At 46.3% G+C, this 26,580-nt stretch overlaps 4 protein-coding genes and 1 long non-coding RNA gene across 5 annotated transcripts in view; 3 read left to right on the forward strand and 2 right to left on the reverse strand.

The window, feature by feature from the left end:
* Nucleotides 1–210: 210 nt before the first annotated feature.
* Nucleotides 211–1,494, reverse strand: LOC105455337. The gene is made up of 2 exons (XR_975108.1): nucleotides 1,033–1,494; nucleotides 211–848 (listed from the first exon to the last, which is right to left on the reverse strand). It is a non-coding gene; the product is annotated as an uncharacterized LOC105455337 (long non-coding RNA).
* A 4,452-nt stretch (nucleotides 1,495–5,946) lies between these two features.
* On the reverse strand, nucleotides 5,947–7,695 carry LOC105455338 (centrosomal and chromosomal factor-like). The gene is made up of 2 exons (XM_011698586.1): nucleotides 7,451–7,695; nucleotides 5,947–7,390 (listed from the first exon to the last, which is right to left on the reverse strand). The coding sequence occupies exons 1-2, from the start codon at nucleotides 7,693–7,695 to the stop codon at nucleotides 5,953–5,955; spliced, it is 1,683 nt and encodes a 560-aa protein (XP_011696888.1). The 3' UTR covers nucleotides 5,947–5,952.
* A 2,296-nt stretch (nucleotides 7,696–9,991) lies between these two features.
* Nucleotides 9,992–10,770, forward strand: LOC105455340 (ribonuclease P protein subunit p14-like). The gene is made up of 2 exons (XM_011698589.1): nucleotides 9,992–10,195; nucleotides 10,409–10,770. The coding sequence occupies exons 1-2, from the start codon at nucleotides 10,143–10,145 to the stop codon at nucleotides 10,743–10,745; spliced, it is 390 nt and encodes a 129-aa protein (XP_011696891.1). The 5' UTR covers nucleotides 9,992–10,142; the 3' UTR covers nucleotides 10,746–10,770.
* LOC105455339 (mitochondrial intermembrane space import and assembly protein 40) lies at nucleotides 10,720–11,517 on the forward strand. Its single transcript, XM_011698587.1, has one exon. It carries the CDS (start codon nucleotides 10,736–10,738, stop codon nucleotides 11,174–11,176), a length of 441 nt encoding a protein of 146 aa, XP_011696889.1. The 5' UTR covers nucleotides 10,720–10,735; the 3' UTR covers nucleotides 11,177–11,517.
* A 4,592-nt stretch (nucleotides 11,518–16,109) lies between these two features.
* The window catches only part of LOC105455341, a 35,878-nt gene continuing 25,407 nt past the window's right edge, over nucleotides 16,110–26,580 (forward strand). The window contains exons 1-7 of the mRNA XM_011698590.1: nucleotides 16,110–19,107; nucleotides 19,813–21,443; nucleotides 23,229–23,416; nucleotides 23,981–24,129; nucleotides 24,450–24,635; nucleotides 25,018–25,259; nucleotides 25,828–25,934. Coding sequence (XP_011696892.1) covers nucleotides 20,206–21,443; nucleotides 23,229–23,416; nucleotides 23,981–24,129; nucleotides 24,450–24,635; nucleotides 25,018–25,259; nucleotides 25,828–25,934 — 2,110 coding nt within the window. The 5' untranslated portion in view covers nucleotides 16,110–19,107; nucleotides 19,813–20,205. The remainder of the gene's footprint in view (nucleotides 19,108–19,812; nucleotides 21,444–23,228; nucleotides 23,417–23,980; nucleotides 24,130–24,449; nucleotides 24,636–25,017; nucleotides 25,260–25,827; nucleotides 25,935–26,580) is intronic.

Consider the following 26,580-nt stretch of genomic DNA (forward strand, 5'->3'; position numbering starts at 1 on the left):
ATGTGAGCAACAAACGCGACGTACGAAAGATGCAGCGTTACGAGACGCAGGGTATGCCTCTGCCTCGTGCTTTTATTTTGAGATCGGGAAACGTGCGCGCTTCTGCAATATTTTCTTCCACACGCACATACTTTGATTCGTATCAGCGATATCACAAGCGTTTATACTTAGATCTTTTTGCGTTGAATAAAACAATCGGCGGTCTCGATCTTTATGTGCAACAAAAAAGAAACTAAATTTTTATTCATCCGGCGGTTCATCGCTTACACAAATTTTATCGCCATGAAGATCAAACTAAAGTAGCGTAATTTCTTGTATACTTAAACGTCTAGACCGTGCCGGCTGAACCCTACTATTGACCTTTCTCCGTAGGCTATTCTCGTAGATCAGTGAGCCTCTTTGTCCGACGGAAAAAAAGCGTCGGGACGCGGGAGAGATTCGACGTTCACTGTTAAGATGATTGTCGGTCACGTGTTAAGTCTTTTAGCGAGCGGCCGCCTTATAGGAGTACGGGTAGGTTTTCGAACATTCGACGGTCTTCACGCTGGAAACCTGTTAAACGAGGGGCAAACAATAGTGACTCGCTAGAATATAATCTGCCGCTTTATAAATAATCCAGGGCACGAATGTACAAGTTGAAAATGCCAATTTCAATGCTCCGTTCTGCCGTCACGAATCGAAAGATGAATCACCTGGTCGTAATGAAAGGACAGGCGGTCGTCAGACCGCCCGCTGCCGACCCCCACGTGCGTCAGTCACGAAACTCTCGAAGGACGAAATTGTGCTTGCGGCTCCGTAGGAATCCAATCTTCCAGCGATTTCTCCAAAAATTAATTATTTTCTACGTCCTAAATGAAGATACTTAATCGAAAATGTCTTGCCGGGCACAATTTGATTTAGGTTCTTTAATCTCGATGTCTTTTGAATTTGCAATGAGAGAAGCTTAAAAACTGCTCGAATATCGCGATCAAACTTTAATAACTTTTTGAATCGCGTTAAACTCAATGATTTCGCCATTATTTCCACGCTAACCTCGTCGACGTCGAGTTTGACGTTCGGCACGGATCTTCCGGAGCTTCCGCTTCCGTGCGACACGCCCGGCCGGTTTCTCGAATAATTAATAGACGGACGTGAGTAACGAGCTTTTAATTGCTGCTTTAAGCACCGCGGGACGAGTATCTCGATCTCGGACAAACACCGCTTTTTTTGCGCGTCGCCGTAGCTCCTCGTCATTAATTGCGCCGCGACAATTTTGTCCTCCCTTGAGCGCCGCGCTCTTCTCCGAAAGGGGAATCATAATCCTGCAGCTTCTTTTTCCTCCACCCCACCTGATCCGGAGCTGAACGACCATCGAGCGTCAATTATCAGTCTTACATGTAATGATCGATACCGACGAGTTTTCCACGGATAATCGACACGGAGTATCGAAGCTTTAATTTTCACGGCGGATCGTCCCGGCTAATCCGCAGTAAAACTGACGTTTTCGCAACTAACTCCCGATATTCCCGAATTTCCTACGATAAATGACCCTCACCCTCGACTCGCCATGTTACACATCAGGACTCGGTCCTGCCGAGGGTTAAACCTCGGATTATATCTTTCCCGCGGGAGAAGAGGGATAATTCCAGAACTCGGATAATTAACCCTAGCGCGCCGCCAACAAAGGGGCTGCGAAATTCTCGGGCATACTATTTGTATGCTCTCCCGATGAACTGCTTTATAACTTTATAACTTACATATATAAATTTATGATTCTCCAAATGTATTCTAATGGGTAAACTTATGGTGTACGTGTAACATCCGTTATATATACGTTTAGTGTCAGAATAAAAAAATATATACATATTTCTAACAATCGCGCGTGATAAATCGTCGTACGAAATCGGGAAGACGAGAAATCGTGAAAAGGGGCGCGTTTTCTATAGGGAGACGAGAGATCCCGGTCGGCCGGAAACGACCGGTCGCTATCACGGCAGGCGAATGTCGTTGGCAAAACGTACAACGATGCTTATCATTCGGCGTCGATCGCGTCACCGCGGCATCGATTTTCGCTCTCACGGCGTCGCGTCTGGTCGCATCGCGGCCGTTCGGCTGGAAACGCTGAATAATGGAGGCGAGGAGTTCGAAAGAGATCTCGGGAGAGAGAATTCCGGCAAGAGAAGTGCCGCGGGACCTAAATAAACGACCTGATTTTATACCTGGACTTGAGATCCGTCGCAGATGGGCCGAAAAGTCATTATCCCGGACGATGAATCATAGCACTAATAAATCTACCAAGCAAAGGTAAACGATCGGAACGGTTCCGAAGTTGAGTTACGAAATCGGATGCTCTATTATTACAATCATATTCACCGTAGCTCTTTATTGTCCTTATCATTATCCTCTAAATCTCAGATTTATCCGAAATTTCTCGGACGAAAAATATCCGAGTTTGATATTCTAAATCCCGTAGAGAGCTCTCGCGTTTTTTTTTATAGCGAAATTTAATTTAAAGCGATCTGTCAAGCTAAGCAATTCTGTTCATTAAAATAGATTTGCATTCAATAAGCTTACGCACAATTAAATACTCTCTTTCCGGAGAATTCGGGTGAAATCAAAATAGAAAGTCATTGTCATTTACGAAAGGATTTCTCTCACGCTCAAGAGAGACAGGTGCAAAGAGTACATTCCTCGATCTCCCGTATTTCCAGCTGGTCTTCTATAGTATCTGCGGTCGAACGTCGACATCCGACTCTCCTTCCAAACACCCCATATACGCGAACTTAAGAAAATCTGTGGCTTCGCGGAACTATAACGTGCACTAAGATCTGCGGCTTTGGGGGATACGCGTAACCGAGGATCCGTGGGATCAAAGATCTAATGTATCTCGCTTCTTTCCAGAAGATAAGAGCAGTTTCGTAATTCCCCCTCCCCCTCCCCCCTCGCTGCGTGTTGTCTGGAGAGTAGAATAAATTTATCCGTATGCGCGAAGGGCTCTCGACGAGCGGCACCGAGGACCAGGAATTCGTGGACTCCTCGAATCCGATAGAACCGCGAATCCACGGCGGCGCGTCGAGAACCGTGAAATCGGAGAGCCCCGAAACCGAGCGTACTGTCCATCCTTCAAGAATACCCCGGCCAAGTCCACTATCCTTCCAAAGGATACTGAATAATGGAGGAGCGAGCGAGCGAGCGAGGCGAGGAGGGCGGAAAGACGGAGGGAGAGGGGAGACGACGTCTCACGAGTTCTCGAGAGGGGCCGGCGTTCGTAAGCGAAAGGGGGCCCCCGAAAACGCCGGCCACGAAACGTAGTGGATGCTAATGCGGCCCTAAGCAAACGGGGGATTTCTTTTTTCTACCTGAAGTCGCGCTCATTGCAGGTGGATGAAACGCACGCCTGACGTGTGTGTACGCGAGCGACGACCATTTCAACTGATGTCCCTCTTCCCGCCTACCCTGCGCCCGTCCATCCTATCCGTCAGGCCGCCCCGTGTATGTGATACGTTATGCTGGTACATGTGCACGCTAATGTGCATGTATGCATGTATGTGTGTATGTACATATACGTATGCGTGCGTGCATGCGTGCGTGCATGTGTGCACACGACGTGTGTTTATTCGGTGCCCGTCCGTCCGGCCACCCGCTCACCGTCAACAACGAACACGGCACGTACGATCGTTGTGTCGGCGACGGCGGTTATACAGGGTGTCTCCGCAGCAACCCGAGACTGCCTCGTATCGCGCGGTTGCGTATGTATGTACGTGTGTCTGAAAGAGCAAAGTGGAAGAAAAGAGCGCGGCGAGACACGGTGAAGAAAAACAGTCTCACCCTCGTCCTCGAGTCGGCTCTTTCTTCTTTTCTCTCTTTCTTTCGAGCGGTTGAAGTTTAGGGATGACTTTGGTGAAATCGGACTTTGGCAAATACATTACGAAGCACGTTTAATTTAATCTCAAGTAGAGGCTCGGAAGAAGTTCGGAAGATTCCGATTTAACGAGATGTTAAACTCTCGAAACTTTGATCTACGTCTAAAATCAACCGCCTGAGAAAAATTATGTTCGATAAAATTCTTTTCGAGGGGGAAATCCAGAATCGCGAATGATAAACGATACGGAAGGCTATGCAGGTTTAAAAATGTCCTCCGATTCCATCTATCTGACTCCTTTAATGTCGCTTAATGCTTAAGTTAACTAAATGTTTTCTCGTTCGAGCTCAACGTTAATCGATCGTGCAGGCAAATGAGGCTCGATACGAATCTCTTTCGTCGGGGTACACCCCATGCATTAAAGACTCATTTTCTTTTCAGATAAGAGTCATCAAATATAATACGCAAAAAGATGGAGTCGGTGATTCAAGCTCGACGTTAACCGATAGCGTGCAAATGTAAGTATTAATGTGAAGCGAAGCGATAACGGCGGCCTTTCGCCGTGCTTTCGGGACACCCCATGTGTGCGCGCGGGGAGACAGATGTACCCTATGCCGACTATGCGCGCTATAGACCCACCCGCATGCACTTTTAACGATCGAGATGATAAGTCGCGCAGAACAGAGCGAGAGAGCAGGCACGGGTTCTCTCTTTCTATCTCTCTTTCTCTCTATCCTTCTCCCTCCGGATTAAGGTGGCTCCACATCGAGGCGAAGCCCGGATCATAATCCGATATAGCCGCGCGTCTCGGCGAAGGAGGCGTCCGCCATTTAGGTCGTTGTCGTTGTCGCGAATGCGCCTGCGAATTTTCGTTTTCGCCAATCCGTTCGCGAGGAAGAAGCGAGGCGGTTAGAAAGCGGCCCGGGGCGTCTACGCCGTGTCTACATGCAGAACGTCTGGACTGTCGTCTGGTGTTAATGCCTTCGGCAGACGGAACGTCAAAAGAAAACAGTCGCTTGTAAAAATGATTGCTAAATGATGTATATCGACGGTATCTGTTTATCTACATCAAAGTCTGCGATCGCTCGGGTCGAAAAAGGGGGACTGAGGGAAATTACTTCATAGATTATCAACGGTGCGCGAAAGGACTTCTTGTGTACCCAAGTCTTTAGCGTCCATTCGAATTTAACCGGGGAGGAGGGGACTGTTATATCGTATCTTATTTTCTGTCAGAAAGGCCTGATCTTCTCTTTTCGCTGTTCTATAACGTAACGCTGCTCGTATTTACAATCGCATAAAGACCTCGCGCACTTTCTCCGCGTACTGCCGCGTTTACGCGAATCTCTCTCTTTTCGCGTCTATAATCTCTCTCTCCCTATATATATATATAAACTATATAAATTACACATATCCACAAACAAAAGTTAAAACAGTAACGTTCGTTGATTGCAATGTATCAATCGAACTTCCTCAATGCCTACGAGAAAATATAGTACTGTAATATGGTCGGTACTGCGAGACAACTATAAATTATCGCGCGACTATAAAGTATAGGTTTCCTTAAACACAATGTCGGGGGGAAAAAAAAGAGAAGGGAAGGAGGACAGAGCACAGCCATAATAAGTGTCGCCTCTACCGACTATGCATCGTCTACGTAAATTACGCGTAAAATGATAGTCTGTACATAATCTACACGTCAGGGATGTTCGGCGTAAACAACAATCGACAACGGGGATTTCGCGTTAAATTTGATCGCGCTGGATAAGTTCCTGTTGTTCGTGACGCTGTTATGAATTGCGCTTTACACAAGCGAACGCGTATATCGAGACATCAAGAAAAAAACCTCTCAAAAATTCGTCGCGTCTTCTTAATTCTTAGCTGACGCGGACAGCCCTCGAAGATCGCGTCTCGACTTAGCTTTCTCTCTCATTCAGCTCTCTCGATTTTCGTCGAGTGGCTGATTATATAAAGAATGGGCAAAGAAGACGAGATCACTGCCGATCTAGATTCGACATACGCTCGTTGAATTCGCAATAGCTCGACCGCGTTGCCGTTGTTGTTCACGCGTAGACATCCAACGTCGCGAAACCGCCCGGACATTCGGCTGTCGTCTAACTTTGGGGCAGGAGGGCATGATAACTCGGCGTCTCGTAGAAGCCAGCGGCGGCCTGGAGTGCGTGCAGGGAGGTCGCGTGATGCCTGTGTATCGTGCTCGCGTATACGCTGGAGACGCCGGCCGTGGCGGAAACGCCATTGGAAGCACCGAAGATGGATGAGGATGAGGAGGACGAGGAAGAGGAGACCTGCTGACCGATATGCGAGGCCGTTCGCGACAGCAACGTCACCGACGGTCGCCTGTAGGGATGATGGGCGACCGCCGAGATCGCCGATGTGCCGGCGCGAAGATGGCTGCCCGAGCCCGAGCTCGTGGCTGCGATATTGCTGTACGCCTGCTGATAAGTCTGCCGTAGAATACCGGAGATTGACGCGGACGTCGGAGACGTAACCGACGACGAAGAGGAGGAACTTCGATCGCTTTGGTGAGGTTGATGATGGAGCTGATGAGTAGTAGTGGTACGATGTTGCTGCTGCTGTTGCTGCTGCTGCTGCTGCTGGCGGTGTTGATGATTGTGGGCGCGCATGGCGCGGAAGTAATGTTGATAAATACCTGATATGACTGCCTTCTCGTCGGCGGAGATGAGGTTGGCGGTACCGGATGCCGTTGGTGTTACGGGTCGTTGTTGAGGTTGCTGCTGGGTGTGATGCTGCTGCTGCTGCTGCTGTTGTTGGTGCTGATGAGGAGCATGAGTATGATTCCTGTGATGATGGTGATGATGATGATGAGCCGATGGTTGCTGTTGCTGCTGCTGTTGGGAATGGTGCCGTCGCTGAGACTGCTGCTGCTGCTGCTGTTGCTGAGACAACGTGACCGCTGCAACATTGAGTGCCGTGCGATACGAGGTGACAGCGGACATCTGACCGCTCGTGGATATGAGGCCGCTACCAGAATCCGCGGCAGCTACCACCGCCGCGGCGACTGAGGACGATGCAATGGACGTCGCCGGCGACACGACGGAAGCTGATACGACGTTGGAGGAAACGACGATGTTGTTCGACGGCGGTACGACCGTCGTTGTCGTCGAGGAAGTCGCCGCGACCGCGATTGCCGCGGTGGCGACCGTCACGGCGGCGATGCCGGCGGACGCGGATGCCGTCACCGCGCTCCTGCGACCGTTCCTGCGGGAGGCGGACATAGGCGTCGTCGTCGGCGCCGCCGGGGGCGGCAAATTATTGACGAAGGGACTCCTCCTCTCGCGCTCGGCGCGTCGATAGTAGCACGGATGGATCATTAGGAGGGGCTCGCCGCCACCGGGCGGTGGCTTCGCCTGGCTCGGTAGCTCGTACTCGACGCTGCAGTCCACGTGGAGCGGTTGCGAGTAGTCCTTGTATTCTTGCACCTTGTAGCTGTTGATCGCCACGGCGGCAGCCGCGGCGGTGGCAGTGGCCGCGGCAGCGGCGGCCGCAGCCGCCGCCGCGGTAGCTGCGGCGCTCGTCGTCACCGAGTTGGCGTTGACGGCATTGACATTGGCAGCGTTCACCGATGACGACGGGTTGCTGGAAGCGGAAGCGGCAGCGGCGGCCGCGGCGGTGACGACGGAAGCGTCGTCGAGGCCGGTGGACGTCGCCGGCAGGACTGTCTGCCCGGTCACACCGCCGACGGACGACGCGACGACTTCGTTACCGTGATGATGGTGATGATGATGGTGGTGGTGATGGTGGTGATGGTGGTGTCCGTGTCCGTGGTGAATGGCGGCACCTACCACCACTTCCTTCTCGTAGCAGGCGGCGGCCATGTTGTCGGGTGCCTCCTCCTCCTACTATCCGGGCTTCCGCCGGCGCGCCGCCGTCCCTTCTCGCACGCCCGACGCTGACGACCCACGATGACCCACGGTGTCGAACGCTAGGCCCTCATGACGCGGGACTCTCGCGATGATTTTCGCCGACGACGGTGATCCGCTGCTCCCCGTCGTCTCGGACAACGTTTCGATGCCGCCCTCCGTCGCCAAAGCGCGCGCCGCGAGGAAGAGGCCGGCGCGTTGAGATCGGCGCTACCTCGCGACTACCGCGAGGTACGTGCGAGATATGTACGAGGTGCTCGTCCTTGCCGTTGACAACGACGACGATGACGACGACGATGACGATGACGATGACGATGACGGGGACGAACTTGCCCGGGGTGGTCAGTGACGACCACGACGATACTCCCCGACTAGACTCTCGTACTCTCGAGCGAATCGGAGTAGAAGGATATAGCTCATCGCCGCGGTAGCCTTAGCCAAGGGTTGGACCAAAAGGATATATCCAACACCGAGGGAAAGCACCCGAGAGAAGCCCAGCGCGTGCGGCAAAGCGTATTATACTATCGCATGTTTCTTTTTCTTTTATTTCGGACAAAAAGCTCGTTCTAGTGTGCCAATTACGTACGGGGTCCCCTATTATTCCCCGGCGTTTAATGCTCGCTCGTTCAGGACGGTCGGTCTTCTCTCGTCACCGCTCGCTGTCAGGACCACCCGTTCTGCAGCCCTCTTCCTTTCTCCCCTACCTTCTCTCTTTATCTCTCTCTCTCTCTCTCTCTCTTCCTTCTCTTTTCTTCCTTCTTCCCGACTCTCTCTTTCTTTCTCTTTCAACGCTCTATATCACTCCTTTCTTCGTCCACCACACTGACCGGTGTCTCCTTCGTCCCTCCTCCACCGCGGCCACCTCTCACGCGTGCTTTTCACTTCACTGTCACGAGTCGCTTGAGGGTCCGGGTCGCGCAACCCGGTCGCCGGCGATGCTCGCCGGTCCCGCTCGCGGAATCAGCACCCCGCGCCGCGTGTCAACTTCTCGCGCGAGGCGGACCCGTGGAAACCCCGTCGCGTGAACCAGCGCTGGAGTATCGTCGGGGTGTCGTCGGGCCCGTGCCGACGTCCGACTGACTGACTGGGCGTAGTAGCGCGTTCGGTTCGGCTCCAGTCGCGTCGGTGTGTGTGCGCCGTCGCCGTCTATATCGCGCGACGCATGGGTCCCCCGATTCGTTCCGCCTCCTCGGATCGCGTCCCTTCCTCGTTGCTCTCCTTCTCTCTCTCTCTCTCTCACTCTCTCTCTGTCACGCTCACGTGCACCTTTACCGTACGTACGAAAACCACGATGATTTTTCCACCCCCGCGTGTACGACGATTCGTCTCGCTCGACTGGACGTGCGAAGCACGTCCTACACACCGTAGCGTCCGTGCGGCCTGCGTGCGAGCGCGTGATATACGTGCGTGCGTGCGTGCGTGCGTTTATGTGATTTTTTTTTAAATATATATAGATGTGTGTGTGTACGTATGTGTGAGCGTGTGTATGTGCGTGTTGTGCGCGCGTAGCGCAACGCAGGCAGGTGAACGCGGCTCGATCGTCGCGCACTGACAGCCGAGCTGCGACTGAGAGCCGTGTTCCTGGGGGACCCTCGACGGGCTCCCCTCCCGACGGACGGGCGATTCGCCGGCACTCACGCGTGGTCGATCGTGAAGCGGCGGGCTAATGCCGGGTTTACACGCTCCGAAAGCAACGGGAGTGCGAAACGTCCAATTTTTTACGATTTACAGGCTGCTGCGGCAGCATTCATTCATTCATACATTTCGAAACACTCGAAATAAATTCCATTCGTACATATTTATGCTCAGAAATTTAAACTTTTATGTGATTTAAATTGACGAATCGAAAATACTCGAGTCTCTCTTTCTCTCTCATGGTACAATATTTTTTATTTACTTTTCTGAATGCGCTTGTCACTCCAATACGCATTGCGGCGTGTATATTGTGTTTGGAGTAATTGTCGGAGTAATATTGTTTAAATGGAACCGCGGCATTAAAAGGCAAATTTAAAACCCCTTATAAGTCGCACCGCGTGCGCTTCGCGTACACATTTTTTACACTCGGAGTGAAGTGATTTCCGTGGTTCGGTGAAGAGGGTAGAAGAAAAGAGATCCTCCGCGAAAGAGAAAGTTCGAAAACAAAAAGGAAATTTAAAGGGACGAATTTTTATTCTTGGGGAAAAACGCGCTGTCGCCGAGCTATCGCACGTTTGGCAGTACTGCACCCGGCGACCCCGGCGCTGCTGTCAGTGCCGCTCATCGCTGTGTGAGACAGTGCGAGAGTGTGAGAGGGCACGGCACGTGAGGGTACACGGATCAGACGCCGTGCATTGTGCAAGTGCATCGCGTGTAAGTACCGTCTAGGTTTCTGTGATGTCTACCCCTCGGTGCGCGAGGTCGATATGAGCGACGACCCGGCGCTTCATCGTAAGATGTATTACTTAGACGTTTCTCTGTTAGTACATTCACTATTTCATCATGTAGACGGGTAGTGTCCGCGGGGACATAACCTATACGCGCGCGCGCCTCTCTCGAACTCTAATTCTATTGCCGAGCGAGCGCGATGAGCCGTCGACGCGATTCGAGAACCGAGAGACTCGAGAGCATGCTGAGAAAACTCCCAACTGGGCGCTGTACAAACTATACGCTTGTCTATTTCTATTTGTAGAGAAATTCCATCCGATCCCGATCTCACCGCGGTGTCGCCTGTGTATCTTAAGAAGAACATCTTGGAAGCCGTTCGGTCGCTGTTCGGCGAGGAGGGAGCCAAGAGTCCCGTGGACGTTCTAAAGATCTGTCCTACAAAGCGCAGATTCGTCCTGCGCTGTCCGGCCGACAGCTACGTCCGGCTGCGAGCGAGCCTGACTCTGAGTACAACGTACGAGCGGAAGGCGTGCGTGTACACCGTTCACCGGGCGTCGCCGAATCTGCTGTCGTTCACCGCCGACAGTAGGACGTTTCAGCACGGAGAGAGGTGCCTTGATTCTTCACCATCATGCCACTGATACGTAAGGAGGGCAAGGACACCATTATCTTTGCGTCCAAGGAGGAGCACGCGGTACCCAGCAAAATCAGTCTGCCCGAGTCGGAGCCCAGCCCCGGGCTGTTGTTGCCCAACGGCGAGATCAATTGGAACTGCCCGTGTCTCGGTGGCATGGCGACCGGGCCGTGCGGTTTGGAATTCCGCGAGGCCTTCTCCTGCTTCCACTACTCCACCGCGGACCCGAAGGGCTCGGACTGCCGCACGGCATTCGAGACGATGCAGAGCTGCATGTCGCAGTACCCGGCGCTGTACGAGAGCAAGGGCATGTCGACGGACGACCTGGAGGACGAGGACATCGGGATAGAGGAGGAGGAAGAGGAGAAGAAACAGCCGTCCACGGGCAGCGGGGACAAGACGAAGGCGGTGGTAGCTAGTAAAGGCGCGGCGGATTAGCGATAGTCGCCTCTCTCTTGTCGTACCTTAATTACTTTAAGTAAATTAATTTTACCTGTTGCACTGTATAGTTCAAAATAAATTTTTAGAAAGAACTATTTGCAATTAAAGTTACAGATTGATCGCTACTAAGCGTGCGAACAAACTTGGAGCAGGTAAAATTGCGGCTCAAAATAACCCAAGGGACATTTGCCGAAGGAAAACTTCAGTACTTAAGAATTAATAATTTAAATCCAATTATTCTATATAATCTATATCTATTTGCGAACTAGCGTAAGTCGAAAATAAGTTTACCAGTTTTTGCCTGGAAAGAAAAACTCTATTTCTTCGTATTCATGTTACAACTTTTACGCTTTATTCCTTTCTTCCTCTTCTTTGTAAGACACGAATACACATATATATATATATATTTCAGCCTAAACATAGAACAATGCAAGGAAGTGCGAGGCTAGGCATGCGTTCCGTTTGACGCACGATGCGCATGATCTGTCATTTTAGCCTTGTTTGACATTCAGTGAACACAAGGATAAAATGATATATCATGCACATCGTGCGTCGAACGGACACGCTCGCGGCCACCAGTTGTGCCACCTTCCTCCGGTTCAAATCTGCCGCGCGCTGTCTAGGTCGTTCGCTACTTCGTTCGCGCGTCGCCGGATGGCGGAGTCTGGCCGCGTGATGACGTCGGGCCCGCGCTCCTTCCACCCCTCCCCGCGGGCTCGTCATTCCGCTCGTGTATGTGGCCGCGATACCATCGTCGCGGATCGTCGGGCGCGACGCGATAATAAAAACACAGTGCCGCCGTTCGCCAGCAGTGGCCAGCAACGTCACCGTTTGTCGCCGTCGTCGTCGTCGTCGCCGTTTGACGCAAACGCGCCATGAGCCCGCGACCCGTGCGCCCGTCGAAACGCGTCGCTGTCCGTCGTCCCTCGGTCATCGCCGCGGCGCAGCGCGACGTCGAGCAGTGACACGGCACGCGCGTCGCGTGCGCGCATCGATCAACGGATACCGACGCCGAGACAGATCGACGGTGCGACGAGGACAGACGGACGGATAAGTCGGCAGTGAGCAAAGTGCGGCGAGAGCCGAAGTTTTCCCAAGTCAAGTCGGAGACCGGTTAGAAGAGATCGGAGCTCGTTCACGCGCGCGCGCGCGCGCACGGTGTGCCCCGGATACGTTCCTTGGCAGTGACCGAGAGTGTGTCCTGGTTTTCGTGCGCCGCTACCGCTGGTGAAGAAAAGCCCGTCGCGATTCGTCTTCCCTTGGTCCCTCCGTTAACGTCTCTTCATCATGGACACCCACAAGAAGGAGAAGAAGCACAAGGAGAAAAGGAGGTGAGACGCTCGCTCGTATGCGCGCGCGCGCGCACAGGAGAGAAAGAGAGAGAAACACAAGTTAGAGATTGCGAGAGAGAGAGAAAGAGTGTGTGTGTGTGTGTGTGAGTGCATGAAAGTTGCGTCTGGTCGCATCTTTATTTTCGGAACGACCGTATGGGATTCGGGGTGACGCGAATCCTCACTCGAGGTTGTCGTGTCGCGCTCGAGCGTCCAACGGACGCCGACGTGACAGTAAAGCTTGTAATTCATAAATTCGACCGGGTTGGAAAAAATGAAGAAAACAGGAAAAAGAGAGAGACAGAGAGAAAGGAGAAAAGCGTGTCTGTATGTGTGGCTTGACGCAATCGTCTCGCTTCTTTGATATACAGAACCGTCGTTCTGTCTCTTTCTCCAATTGCATCGCTTCATCTTGCTCGCACTTCCCCGCGACGCTTATCTCCGTCTCTCTCTGACGCCACGTGATCCCTGTCATCCGTCTTTGTCGCTCTCGGTGATTCTTTATCGGACCTGTCGCTTTCTCATTCTCTCTCTCTCTTCCTCTCTTTTTCTCTCTTTCTCTCCTTCCCCTAATGTTTAAAGTCTTTTAAATCAAACGAAAAAATTTTAAACAAGTGTCAATAAGATGCTCCGGACGCTTCGCCTTCCTCTTTTATCGTCCGATCTGTCTTGTTTTGATCAGTCTTTAAGTTATTTACGATATCGCACAGTTTTGCTCCAGTTTTGTGCTCCTTTCATTATGACTTATTTACGACTTGCGACTTATTTCGTTACAATTGACCTCGTTTCCTCGTATACTCAATATATACTCGTGTTTACACACTATTACAGCTCGTTTAGTTTCTGCTATATTGTAGCCACGCATGTCTTTGTCATGACTTTATCTGTTAACTCGAGATTCGAGTCCGAAAATGGCGCTTGGGATTTATTTCTGTATAACGGATGCTAATCAACTTGGCGAAATGGCCATATATGTATATTATATTTCTCTGTCTCTTCGTTTAGTGTCCTAAAGAGAAATCTCTCTTTCTCTCTCGCTTGACTTTCCAGCGACCATGCTGGTATGCGAATGATTTTTTTTTTATGTCGTGTCGCAACAAGAAACATGCAATATGGACTTAACGCGCTTTTCGAACGTCGTTCACGACTTCGAGCATCATCGACACATTCGACATTAGCCGATAGTCTTTTTAAAGAGAGCCCGAGGTGCGATTTCTCTTTTTCTTGGTCTCGCGATCGCGTTGCGTTTTTATTATACAATCGTCCGCGCGAACCAAACAGTTAATATTCCAGTGTTTCATTGCACGCTATTACGTAAAATGTAGAAGCATCGGTTGTATCCGGGTAATACATCCCGCATTTATTCTACATTCGCGCGTCAACCGCGGAAATTTCGTCCGCGTTTTTACGTTCGTCAACGGACGAACATGCTCATCAATTCTTTATCAGAGAACAAATAGCGGAGCAGCATGTCGCTATTGTAATTGATTTTGATCAATTGTTTAAGTAGATAGATAAAAACTTATAGTTATATTCTTTGATGAGTCAGAAATTGGTCGAGTTTGTCGATCAATTTAATGTATCAGAAAATTAGAGCAGGCGCGATTTAAATTAATTTTCTCAATGTAATGATAAAAAATTGTTTGTGTCTTTTGAATTCGAATTCCACATGGAGAGAATTTTATTTTAAAATTTACCTTGAAAATTATGTTAATCGTAGGACAACATATATGTATAATATTTCGACAAATTTTATGTGATTTTCATTATATCTTTTAGTTCACTATATTTTTTAATATATATTACAATAAATTTATTGCACAGTAAAATTTATTGTAGTGCACAATAAAGTTTGTCGAAATACTATATTGTCCCACGATTAACATGATTTTCAGGGTTTTAAATTTTAAAAGGAAATTCTCTCCGTGCAAAATTCGAAAGAACTGCAGCTAAACAAGTCCAATACACACCGCGAATTCATGTCAATCACGTTTTTAATATTATCACGTTAATATTATTATTTATATTACTGGTATTATAAAAATTATTATTGAAATTATTGATATTATAAAAATTTAAGTCATCGCTCGCTCATACTCTTCTGACACGAGAGAACCCGATTCTTTATCGCATGGATAGCGGCGTCCATGACAACAGTAATTCCCATGGAATTAGACAATGTTATACCTATTTCTGTCCACTCCGGTCATCTACATTCTACTTCGTCGGAGTGGAAAATTTTGTAGAGTTGTGTCATGTCGGTAATCAGCCGTCCAAAGTTCAAACTCTAACACCGGTCGCAATTGATGTTCTATTTTTTGTGCTCGATGCGTCTTATCGTACATCAACGCGCTAATTATAATTCGGGACTTTCAAATCAATCATCCCACATTGTATCGAGAGACATTATAAGATTGGACCTTGAATTGGACCAATTTAAAGTGGCAACGTTCCTCTCAAATAGGAGACCGGTCGGTCTCGTTTCTAACACGGCGAATATAAATAAAGAAGTTATCGCGTTGCGTGATTTAAGAGAACGTTTTCCCGAGAAGTGGTCCATAGGGGGAGAGGCTTTTTTCAGTCACGAGGATTCCCCTACCCTGGGATCGCGCGAGGGTCTTTCGCGTGACACGCGCTAAAATAACCTGCTCGGAAACTGCGAAACTCTACGAGGAAATTGTTAGCGTCATAGTGGGGTCATATGATAGTCATCGGTGGACCGTAACGAGGCTAGATCGGCGAAAACAACGTTCGGCACGTATATCGCGGCGTAGACACGATAGCGTTCGTGAGTCGTCAAAAAATATTTCTTTTTTTTTTTTTTTTTAAGAAAAAACAGGGTTATCACTACCGAATACGAAAGTACAAGTATAACGATAGCGGCGCGACGATCATTACTCATCCCTTTCACACGGGCTTCCCGTCACGTAGCCTTGTAAATCAGGGCAAGAACCTGATTTTTCGTTATCGCTACATTTCTCTGGCGCAAACAAGTTTTTCTCCGAACTTCTTGATTTACGAAATCTTTAGCCCACGCGCGTCGATCTTGCTGTCGCGCGTAAAAGGCACGCGAATAATTTCGAGCAGGGAATTTGAATAATTTCGCAGAAGGTATAAATTGATGGATGATCGTCTTCACTTGAAACTTGGATTTAACTTTTGCGAGCATTGAAATTTAATTACGAGATATTGGAGAAGAAGGAATTCGATCATTTATACTCCAGCGATTAAGTAATTTATCTTTTAGTTATTAAATCTTATATAATTTTCATTCCATTAATTAATCGCGAAGTATTTTTTTTTAAATCTGTAAGAAATACAATTGTATATTGTTGTACAATTATATCGTCAAGAAAAGATTTATCCCTTAGACAGCGAGAGGTACACGAAAGGATGATTTTGCAGCTGGATACAGATCTGGAAATAATTCTTGTTGGATGATTGCTTAGAATATCAAAACGTTTTATAGCAATGCTTATCATTTTTTATTTTCCAACAAAATTATTTTGATGGTCCAACAAGAATTATTTTCAGATCTGTATCCGGCAAAATTTTTAGACCTTCGAGCAAAATCGTTCTTTCCGCGTGTCTTTAATTGAATTTAATTACAGTTTACATATAAAATAGCAAAATAGCGATGTCTGGTCGCATTAATTGCCGGGAAGCTTAATGTTGGCAATAAGGACGTATAATCCGCGATGTAACGGGTATTTCGATTAATCTTGTCACAATGTAATGTATTTATACGAACAAAAAGCTACCATACGTCTCGCCGAGTGATCGATAGAGGTCGGCGAGAGGGTAGGCAGGGGAAGTAGAGATTAATATGTCAATTAGAGTGTCTGCAGTGACAGTTATTTCTCTGTATAAGCGATGATAAGCGAGAGGGGATGTTCTCTCCATACTCCAGTCACGTATGCACATAGTCTACAGGGTGTTCCACTTCGGCGGTGTCACCTGTCGAGCACAGATCCTCCCGGAGGGTCTATTTTTTCCCGACGAAAATGTCGAAGTAGATTTTCGAGCAATTAGCGGAGAAAAATAAGGGACTTTCTTGCAATATTGTCATCGTTTGACGTTGTCTTTAACTTTCTTAGCCTTTAATGTCCTTAACATTCTTAGTCGGGTCGTTTATTTCAACGAAATATTAATTTTCTTATAATAACGTTATACAAGTTTTTCATGTGAAATTATGTGTTTTTCAATAAGTTGCTGCAGACGATGATTTCCCTTGACATTTACGCGCTAACCCGCCTCCAAACTAGTCAAGGACTCCGCCGTTAAAAGATGAAACGGCAGAAGTGGAACGCTCTATATACATACAGCGACGATTACTGTCCACGCACGCATGCACGCACGCATGGCGGGCAGCAGCCTTCTGGAAAGTTTTTTTCCCAAATTGCTCGCACATCGCGTCTCGCCGTTGACAGACTTTTAAAACGTTATACGGACGGCTGAGCAGAACGAGGATTGGATCTAATCTCTCTATGAATTAAATATCTCGATGATTCTCGAGAACTGATAGATTCGCAGAAATTGATTCATTATATATTCAAGCGTCTAATATAAGAATTTAAAAACCTGATTTCACAAAGCAGACCTCTCACGATTCTCGTGTGTCGTGTCCTGATCAATCAAAGACATGTATTTAAAATTGAGAATTGCAAATTTTTTTTTCACGCGTGAGAAAGAAAACCTGAAATATGTCTATTGCTTTCTGCGCTTCAAGCTATACGCGATTCCTTAAACGTATAGTCGAAATTGTAGGTCGTGTCGTCGAATTCGTACGGAGGATGATCGCAGTTTGGAGAAACCTCGCGCGTCACTCGATCCGTTAGAAAAGCCACATCGTTTCCTGTGTAAACGTACTTTGTACGTAAATGTCCAGGTACCTTCCGCCCAAATCGGCTCAGGAGTTATTGTATGCATATCGTATGTCACACCCGGAAGTCATTAGTCATCGCTTATCCATTTAATTTAGGCGCGGTGAAAAGCGCGCTGCTTATTTATTTCGTCGGGCGTAACGCGAGAGATTTACATTAAAAGCTGCGAAACGTCCGCCGTTAACTAAATATGTGCACGCCACAATCGACGCGGCAAACGGTCGCGCGGAGTAATTATTTCCGCGTATTTCGTATTATCGACGGCACTTCCGGTTGCGCGGTTACACCGCGAGGATTACGCGGCGGCTCAAGGATGTGTGTATTGCGCGGATTGCGTCAGGATTGCGTGCCCGTCGTCCGCGCGATTGCGTTGCGTCCGCGCGACGTCTCTCCTCTCGTCTCGAGAGAGAAACCGCCGTGATAAACATTTGCGGGTGATCTGTGACGCGCATACAATGGCCCCTTTTGTTCTTCGTTCGAGGCGGCGCGCGACGCGTCTCTGGTCGAGGATCGCGTTATCTTCCGCGCGATAGGAGCGCGCGCGATTACGACCGGCCATCAAGCATTCAAATTACCGGAAAGTCATTAAACGTGCGGCCGGCGGAGAGTGAAGAGAATAGTCCATTTACCGCGCTTCCACTGAGAGATACGTAAAGCATAAAATAAGCTCTCTTGCAGCACCAGCATTCTTCGCGCCGAGAAGTGCCTCTTAACTTGAGATTTCGTGACATCTTTTGGATGTACGTCATATAAAAATGACAGCATTCCAAAAAGATAGCACGGTTTCTCCAGGCATCTAATTAAATTTGCCAATTTGTCGAAAACATGACGCCAAAGGAACGTTGAATAAAATATTCATTCCTAGCTGGATTTATTTCCATTAGACTTCACTTTAATCGCGAGATCTAGCAACATGTATACGTGCTGCTTGATGCAAAAATATGCTAATTGCGTTGTTTTTCACCGCGCTCCCTTCTATCGACGTCTCCACATGATGTACAGATTACTACCATGTATTCCACGAATTCCAAGCGGCCGTATTCCGATTATGCCGTTGATTTCTAGCGAATTTTTAGCGGTTGTTTATTCGTTTCCTTTGTATTCTTTGAATCGCAGAAATTCAGCAAAAATATTTTTATGCTAACTGAATCCGTTTGATGCTGTTTGCATGGCGAAAATTACGCCGAAAATCTGCAGAATGTGAGTTGCGAAACGTTGGGAGTTTGATGAGCCGCGGTAGATAAATCGAAATATCCGAAACGGTAAAAACGTGCTCGGCGAATTTGTTATGTCGCGCGCTCGGCGCGTCGATGATAGAGTATCGTTATCGACGTGTCAGATAACGATCATTCGAAACGCCCAGCAGAAATAGCATCGCATTGCTACCGGGCTTTAGTATCGCGCGAGCCGTTGAAGGTGGATCGAAAAGTCGTGCCGAAAGGAGCATGCGAGTAGACGAGGATGACCGACCCCGTTCAGGGTTGGGCTCTCGACGAACCGGTAAACTAGATCGTTGACATCTCCCTCCCCCGTCGACAATTCTAATTTCGGATTTAGCTCTAGTTAAGATAAAGAACAAGAGAGACTCCTACACCGAGAGATACAATAAAGAAGATAAGCCGATAAGAGAGATAATGAAAAAAGTCGTTGCGGCGATCCGCGGTTGATTCTGGGAGGAGGCGGGACGAAAATGGTCGAAAAGGCAAAAGGATGAGTAAGAAATAAAATGAGGAGAAGGTGAGAAAGTGTCAATGTGAATAAAACACGGAGGAGAGTAGAATTGGATTGGCGGGAAAAGGAGAACAAAGGATTGCGATAAGAGGGTAGCGAAATTTGAAGGAACTGAGGGAGTGAGATTCAGTTTTTTTTTTTTTTGCGAGGAATCATTGATGAACGTGTGACGGTACGCATCGAGCGTAAAAAAAAATCGGATTTTTGTGAAAAATAAAAAGAAGGACAGAGTGAATAAACTGAGAAAAAAAAGATTTAAAAAACGTCGACGTACAGACAGATTTTATTTGTGAAGAAAAATTAGGATATTAAGCAGGTTTTATTTTTTGTTTAGTGTATCTACCTTTTTCTGTGCTCGTGCTAGGAAATTCCCGATTATATACTGGTCACGTGGACCAGACATGACCAAGATAAAGCTCTTAGCTTTGACAAAAAAATGAGAAAGATGAACGTGAGAGATAAAGAAGAGGGATGAAATTTCGAGCGAGTGGAAAACGACGAAGAATGAAACGCGTTAACGTGTTGGAAATTTACTTTTACACAGATGAACGATAACTAATTAATAAATAGTATAAAATAATATTTTAAATTCTCTTATCGAAGAAATAGAAAAAAAGTTCAAAGTTTCTTCGAGAAGAAAAAAATTAGAGTATAAGTTTTAGAGAAAATTTTTTTGAAAATTTTTTAGCGAAGAGAAAAGACGGAGAAAGAAAAAAGTAGGAGTGAACAGGTGAAAGACAATTGACAGCGAAATTAGCATAATTGAAGCGTGAAATTTCCGGTGGCTACGACACACGTGGACGTGGATCGCGAATGGAATCGCTTCTCAACGGAGAAGAAAAGACAATAAACAAGGAAAAAGAAAAGAACGAAAAAAAAATTTTGTCGGTGAAAAATCTTCACGATTAAGACGTGGAATTTCTACTGATCGTGTTGGTCAAAATAAGTACAATTAGTTCTAATAAAAAGCTAAAGAAACGGCAAAGAAGATTAAAGGCAGGAAAAAAAGAGGTAGAAAACTTTGAAAGAATAACCGCGAGATTAAGAAGTGACGTGGATAAAAAAATTTCGAGAAAAAACAATGAACGCGCGTTTGCACGAGGTGGCAGCAGGAGAAGGGGGAGGAGGAGTTGAGACAGGGGAGGAGAGTGGAAACATCATTCTCGGCGACGGTTGTCAGCGGCGGGGTCGTTGCACCGACCTCCGCGACGACTGGATCGGCAAGGCGTCGGGTTACGCCGATGTCGGTGTACGTCACATGGCGAGAGGAAACGAGATCGATTTCCCGTCGCGCGAATTGCTGAGACCACCGCTGCCGCCGCCGCTACCGCCGTCGTCTTATGGTCCAGCGATCGCGTTTAGCAACGTGGACATCTTACCCGGCATTATTGCCGCACCCTCTTCCAGCATTACGTCACACGCTGGTGATAATACTAGATCACGAGCTTGCGATATCGGGACGACATCTTGCTCCACGACGAGATTTCCGTATGCGCCTGGTTGCAACGTGGCGTGCAGTAATGCACCAGCGACGACGTGCAATGTCGCTTCAGCGGGCGCCGATTGCAACGATCCGACGACGGTGGCAACGTGGTATCGCAACGACGACGGTCATTTGGCCGAGCCGCAGCAGCCGGGAACTCGCGCGGCGAACACGGCGGCCTCGAGGATCTGCCAGGTGGGCCCGATTGACGTCGAGGATCTCGCGATGTACTTCGATCCACCGGCGGACGGCTGCAAGCCACCCTCGGCGGGCAATCGCGCGATCCACTCGAGGAGGTCGCGATACGGACAGGCCGCGAGGATGGACCAGCCCCCTCGGGAGTACCGCCGCGATCTCGACTTCCGTGATCTACCCTCTTGCGATCTGGCGCCCAACGATCTACGGACTTGCGACATGGGGCCCAGCACCATGGGATATTGCGATCTGGGGTACGGCGATCCACGGCTCCGCGACTTGGGATACGACGGCCCGCGATTTTTCTCGGGCCCGAGACTTATTAGCGATCCGCGATTCGGCGGCGTGAGGCTGTGCGAGGAGCAGCAGCAGCAGCAGCAGCCCCACCACGAACCGGGCCGACACAATCTGGGCGATCCGGGACCGGGCAATTGGTACTGCAACGACTGCCCGGAACTGTTCAATTTCTGCAGCGAGGAACGGTGGCTGCAGTGCCCGGTGAGCGATCGCTGTCCCCTTTACGACACCTCGTACGCTTACGGCGCGCCCGTCTTGCCGCCGTGCATGTACGAGAGTGGTTACAATGATAACGATAACTGGCATTACGGCTACGTGGAGGATGAACAGCTCGAGGATTATTTGTAAGTCGGCAGTGATCGTCGTAATGTCCCTTTGTCTTCCTCGCTCTCATTCCCGCTGCCCTTCGTTCAGTACCGTCACAAATGATGAGTCACAGTTCTACTGAAATTTTCCAGTGAAAGATTTTCTCAGGGTAAATCTATTTTTCTCAAAATTAATCTGAATCTTTTAGCTTTAACTTATTGTTAATTGAATTTTATCCAACTCTTGCAATCTAATCCAATTAAAATCTTTACTCAATTTCAAGTAGTTTTCAAAATTCTTTTAACGAAAATTGAATTTTCCAAACTTTAAAATAAGTTTTCTCAAACATTTGTTTTCTCAAGCGCAAGTTAGGCCGCTATTGCAAAGAAACTTTATTCGTTCAATTAAAGTTTGTATGTCATTTACACGGTTTATGCAATATAAGAACATTCTATGTATTAATCTTACACGCCAGAAACAAGAAAGAAAATGAGTCGATTGTTTTCCCTCTCGTGGAAATTTTCCGCAACGTTTAATTACGTCGATCGTTCTCTATTGGATTAGCCGATCAGTTTGACTTTGACTGGCTTAAGTCCGTCAGCGGTAGGAGGGCGGTGAGGGAGAGAAAACGTGACGAGATCGTAGGATCGATTTCGAAAGAAGTATCGTTCGAAGGTCGGCCCGCCGCGGTGATAACGCCTCGCTTCGCGATAACGCCGACGTTTTCCCTCGATTGACGACCGAAAAAGATGCACCTTCCGTTCCACTAATGGCTGCATTCTGCGGCGACGAGAACGACGGTAACGGAATCGGGTCGGGCTGATACTTCAAGTAGTCTTCAGGCACTTTAAGTAACCGACAGAATTTCTCTTTCATCTTTTTTACTTTTTACATCTAAAATCTATGATTTTATTCATTTTAGATATCGCGAGGAATTTTGGTTAGAAAACTTTTATCTATATAACAAAATCTCTCCTACGTTGCTAACACGATTTCTGAACTGAAGACGAGTCGGCAATTCTACAAAATTTGGAATACGTTAGATCCAATCAGACAAGTTTAATTGCTACCAAAACTGCTATTCAAATGTTCTGTATGTCGAATGATACGTGTGCAGTTTGAGCTTGGTAATCAAGCGCAGCCTCGCTCCGAGATCGAAGCGAGATGCTCGCAGCGTTGAACAGCATTGCGTTACGATGCATGATTGGTGCGACCGATGTAGCGTAATATCGAGCCAAGTTGACCTTCCTTCAGGAATCGGGCAATGAGACCGTTTATCGTGCGTGATAGTATACCTGACGTGACACTTGTCGCTCACGAGGTACTTCAGAACGTCTGTTTGCGGAAAAAAGTCTAGTAGAAGATAGTCTACAGGAGAGCTCTCGTTCACGCGTGATTCATTCTACATGAGAAGCGTACAAAAGAAAAATATGTGTGTATGTATATGTATATATGTGTATTATCCAGAATCAATATTGATTTTTTATCGAGTTCTACGTGAAATGCACAAATATTTTGTCACTTTCTATCATATATTTTTTTTACATTTATCATTACGAAATTTTGAATATTTGCACTCTGGCAAAGAATCTTAAAAATATAGCTTACAGTATATCGATATATGTATTATATGTATATTCCAGAGCTTACATATAACTTGTCTAATAATACATATAATATTTTATATGATATACATATGTCTCAATGTTTAGAAAATATTCTTAAGAATCGCAGATGCGCAATCTCCGTAGAAATAGTAATGTCGAACGGACTAGCTTACTGTGATAGTCGATAGACGAAAGAAACTTTTTGTATTGTTGCAGGAGCAACGAGAAAAGGAAGGAGAGATCCCGCGATGCAGCGCGCTGCAGGCGTAGCCGGGAAACCGATATCTTTACCGAGCTCGCGGCCGCGCTTCCGGTCGCGCCGGAACAAACGGCGCTCTTGGATAAGGCCAGCGTAATGAGGTTGGCAATTGCCTACCTCAAAGTTCGGGCCGTCGTGGATTCCAGTGAGTATCTACGAAAATATCTGAATGTTCGTCTTCGTAGCAGCAAAGATGTTCCACTCTTCGGAGACATGATCTACTCAATTATAGAAGTGCAATATATACTCATTGCAAAATATATTTAGAACACAAATATGAGCATTCTAAATATATTTAAATGTAAAGACACTTAGACGTTGTATTTAGTAAGCTGTGTAAGTTGTTTTCATAATTTTAGGTGAGTTAGGGTCATTTTTAGCTCGATTTTTAGTTTGAAACATTAAATAGTTTTTTGGAGCGAATATTTTCAGAATTTAGATCTGGGTTTTAATGTTGCATTTTGCGATTTTAAATGATTAAATTCATTAAATTAATCGGCGCTGTTTACAATAGCTGTTTACAATAGCTGAAATTTAAAGATTCAAAAATAAAGAATATCATCGGGCAGCTAACATGTAGCCTTGGCTGAATTATAGCTCTTTTTCTCCTCATTATTTGTTGTGTTCATATATCGGCCTTGTTTTGAAATTTAATTTACAACATTAAACACACACGCACTGACTAAATTTTCGACTCTCTTAACATAAGTTCCAGTTACGCTGGCAAAATCCGAGTCGTCCGCGAAGATGGATGAACTATTTCCAAAAGCTCTCAATGGTTTTATGTTAGTACTCTCCAGTGACGGCAATATGGTCTACCTCTCAGAGAACGTCAGAGATTATCTCGGAGTGTCACAAGTATGATCAAATGAATTTCTATAAACATTACCAATTATGATAAAAATTAACTAAGTGGCGATATAAATAATTTACATTGATTTTAATAACTCTTATATTTTAAATAATTTTTATAAAGTAATTCTTTAATAGACGTAAAATCGATTTTTAATGAAGTCACATTTATAAAAAGTTTAAATGGAATTTATATGTATCAAATATATTCAATTATCTTGTTATTGTTATAAAAATGCAAAAGATAATTACGATGATTATTTCGCTGCATTTTTCGTCGAAATTCGGGGGGTTAAACTAAACAGCAAACTATGCTTTGCACATAGATGGATATGATGGGACAAAGTGTATACGAATACAGTCATCCCTGCGACCATGATGAATTGCGCGAGTGCCTCTCCTCGAAGTCGACGGAAAGCAATGAGAAACGTGCCTGCAACTTTTTCCTGCGGCTCAAATGTACCCTCACCAGCAAAGGCAGGAAGGTCAATCTGAAGAGTGCTTCTTACAAGGTATTTTAAATGTGAAAATCCCTTTATCCATTTTAATAATCGTAATATGCGTTGCGTGAAACGTTGAAACAAATATAAATCTGAACGAGAAGAAAGAAAGAAGTTCATAAATTTAATAGAAAATAGATGATTATATTCTTAAATAATTTATTATAATATTTTGACATTAATATAATTTATTACAATTATTTTTGCATTTTTTATTAATGTGAAATATACGCATAAAAATAAAATCAATGCTCATCGAGTAACAGAGTTATTGCGTAATATAAAGTATAGTACTCGCGATATTTTTCACTTTATGTTCTTCTGGCGAGGACTCTTGAAAATCTTTTTCAACCAAGTTATTCAGTAATATGCCCGTAATTGGAAATGTTCGCAGGTGATTCACTGCACCGGCAGATTGACAAACATTCGCGACTCAAACTCGAACTCTATGGAAGTTGATAATGAGGAGCGACGTAATAGCAAAGAGGATGAGGACGTGGAACAAGATACAGGCGCTTCTCTGGTGCTCGTGGGTAGTCCCATACCTCACCCCAGTAACATCGAGATACCCCTGGGACGCCACACGTTTTTGTCAAAACACAGTCTCAGCATGAAGTTCACCTACGCCGACGAGAAGTAAGTGATGGATGCTCTCATTTTTATGCTCGACACTCTGATGTGGATCCTTTTTGGGAATTCAGTTTATATACAAATCAATTAATTCAGCATAAAGTTTGCGTTCTCAAAAGTCCGAAAGTAATCGGCGTGCAGTTTACTATAGTTGAAATTAAAAAAAAATAATTAATTATATTATTGGACATCAATATCTAGTCTCGGCCGTAAGAAGCTTGCGTTTCCTCTATTTGTATGTTGTATTTACATTAGCGATCTGATTGAAATTATTGTTGTCAAATCAATTAAGTCCTGTTTACTGCACGTTATTTTAAATTAATACAGATATATCATACATTTGATTACTCATCGTCGTTGACTTGCATAATTAGCGCAATAATTGAATATTTTATCGTTCTTATCGTTCGATAAGTTGTGCTATACTTTATCGTATATATACATGAGATTCAAGTGTGATTTTCTGTGACGCGCCGTATTAAAAATATACGTAGTATTTTCAAAACAACCGAAATGCATTATTGAATATTGTTTTGCGTTATATCACTGGGAATATTGTCCGTTCTCGTTTCAGATTAGCCGAATACTTGGGCTGGAGCAGCGACGAGCTGATGGGCCGATCGGTCTTCGAGTTTTATCACGCACTCGACAATCTGACGCTGGACAAGAGTTTCAAATGCCGTAAGTACTCTTTACTTCTTTTTTTAATCAATTTTATATTTATCTAGTAACACTTGATAACCCGAATACTTAGTAAAACTTGCTTAGAAATCATTTGAATATTCTCGAATTTTAAAGATCACATCGTTTCTTTAGCTTACGAAAATTCGATTTTAATAAAATTTGTTAGGATCGCTTGTCATTAATTGCGAAAATTAATTAGTCCTAAATTCTCCGTGTAAATTTTCAATTTTTTGCCATATTACATTTTTCTGTGGTATTTATACAGTATCTTTAATCGGTTGACTTTGACATTTACCTGGAATGGATCCTTAAATTCCTATAAGAGAGTCATCGTCGTATCGTAAGAATTCTATTACGCGCGAGTTACACGTATATGTATAACCGAGGCATAAAACCAGATAGTTGTTAAGTGGCAATTCATGTAAGGGCTGCTATCGTCGCATTGCTATTTTGTCTGACGATCGTTTTCAAGATATTACGCTGTACGCGGGTAACACGGATGCGAAACGCGATAGCCATCAAAATGAACGAGGTATTAAAAGAAGCGTGCATTGGATTGGACGGCAACTGGTAGCGCGGGACGGGGGGGGGGAGCAGAAGGAGTGGGTCGATCTGGGTGAATGACACTGTCGGGAGGGAAAAA

This window comes from Wasmannia auropunctata, unplaced genomic scaffold (assembly GCF_000956235.1).
Source record: "Wasmannia auropunctata unplaced genomic scaffold, wasmannia.A_1.0 LD335903.1, whole genome shotgun sequence".
NCBI classification, from domain to species: domain Eukaryota; kingdom Metazoa; phylum Arthropoda; class Insecta; order Hymenoptera; family Formicidae; genus Wasmannia; species Wasmannia auropunctata.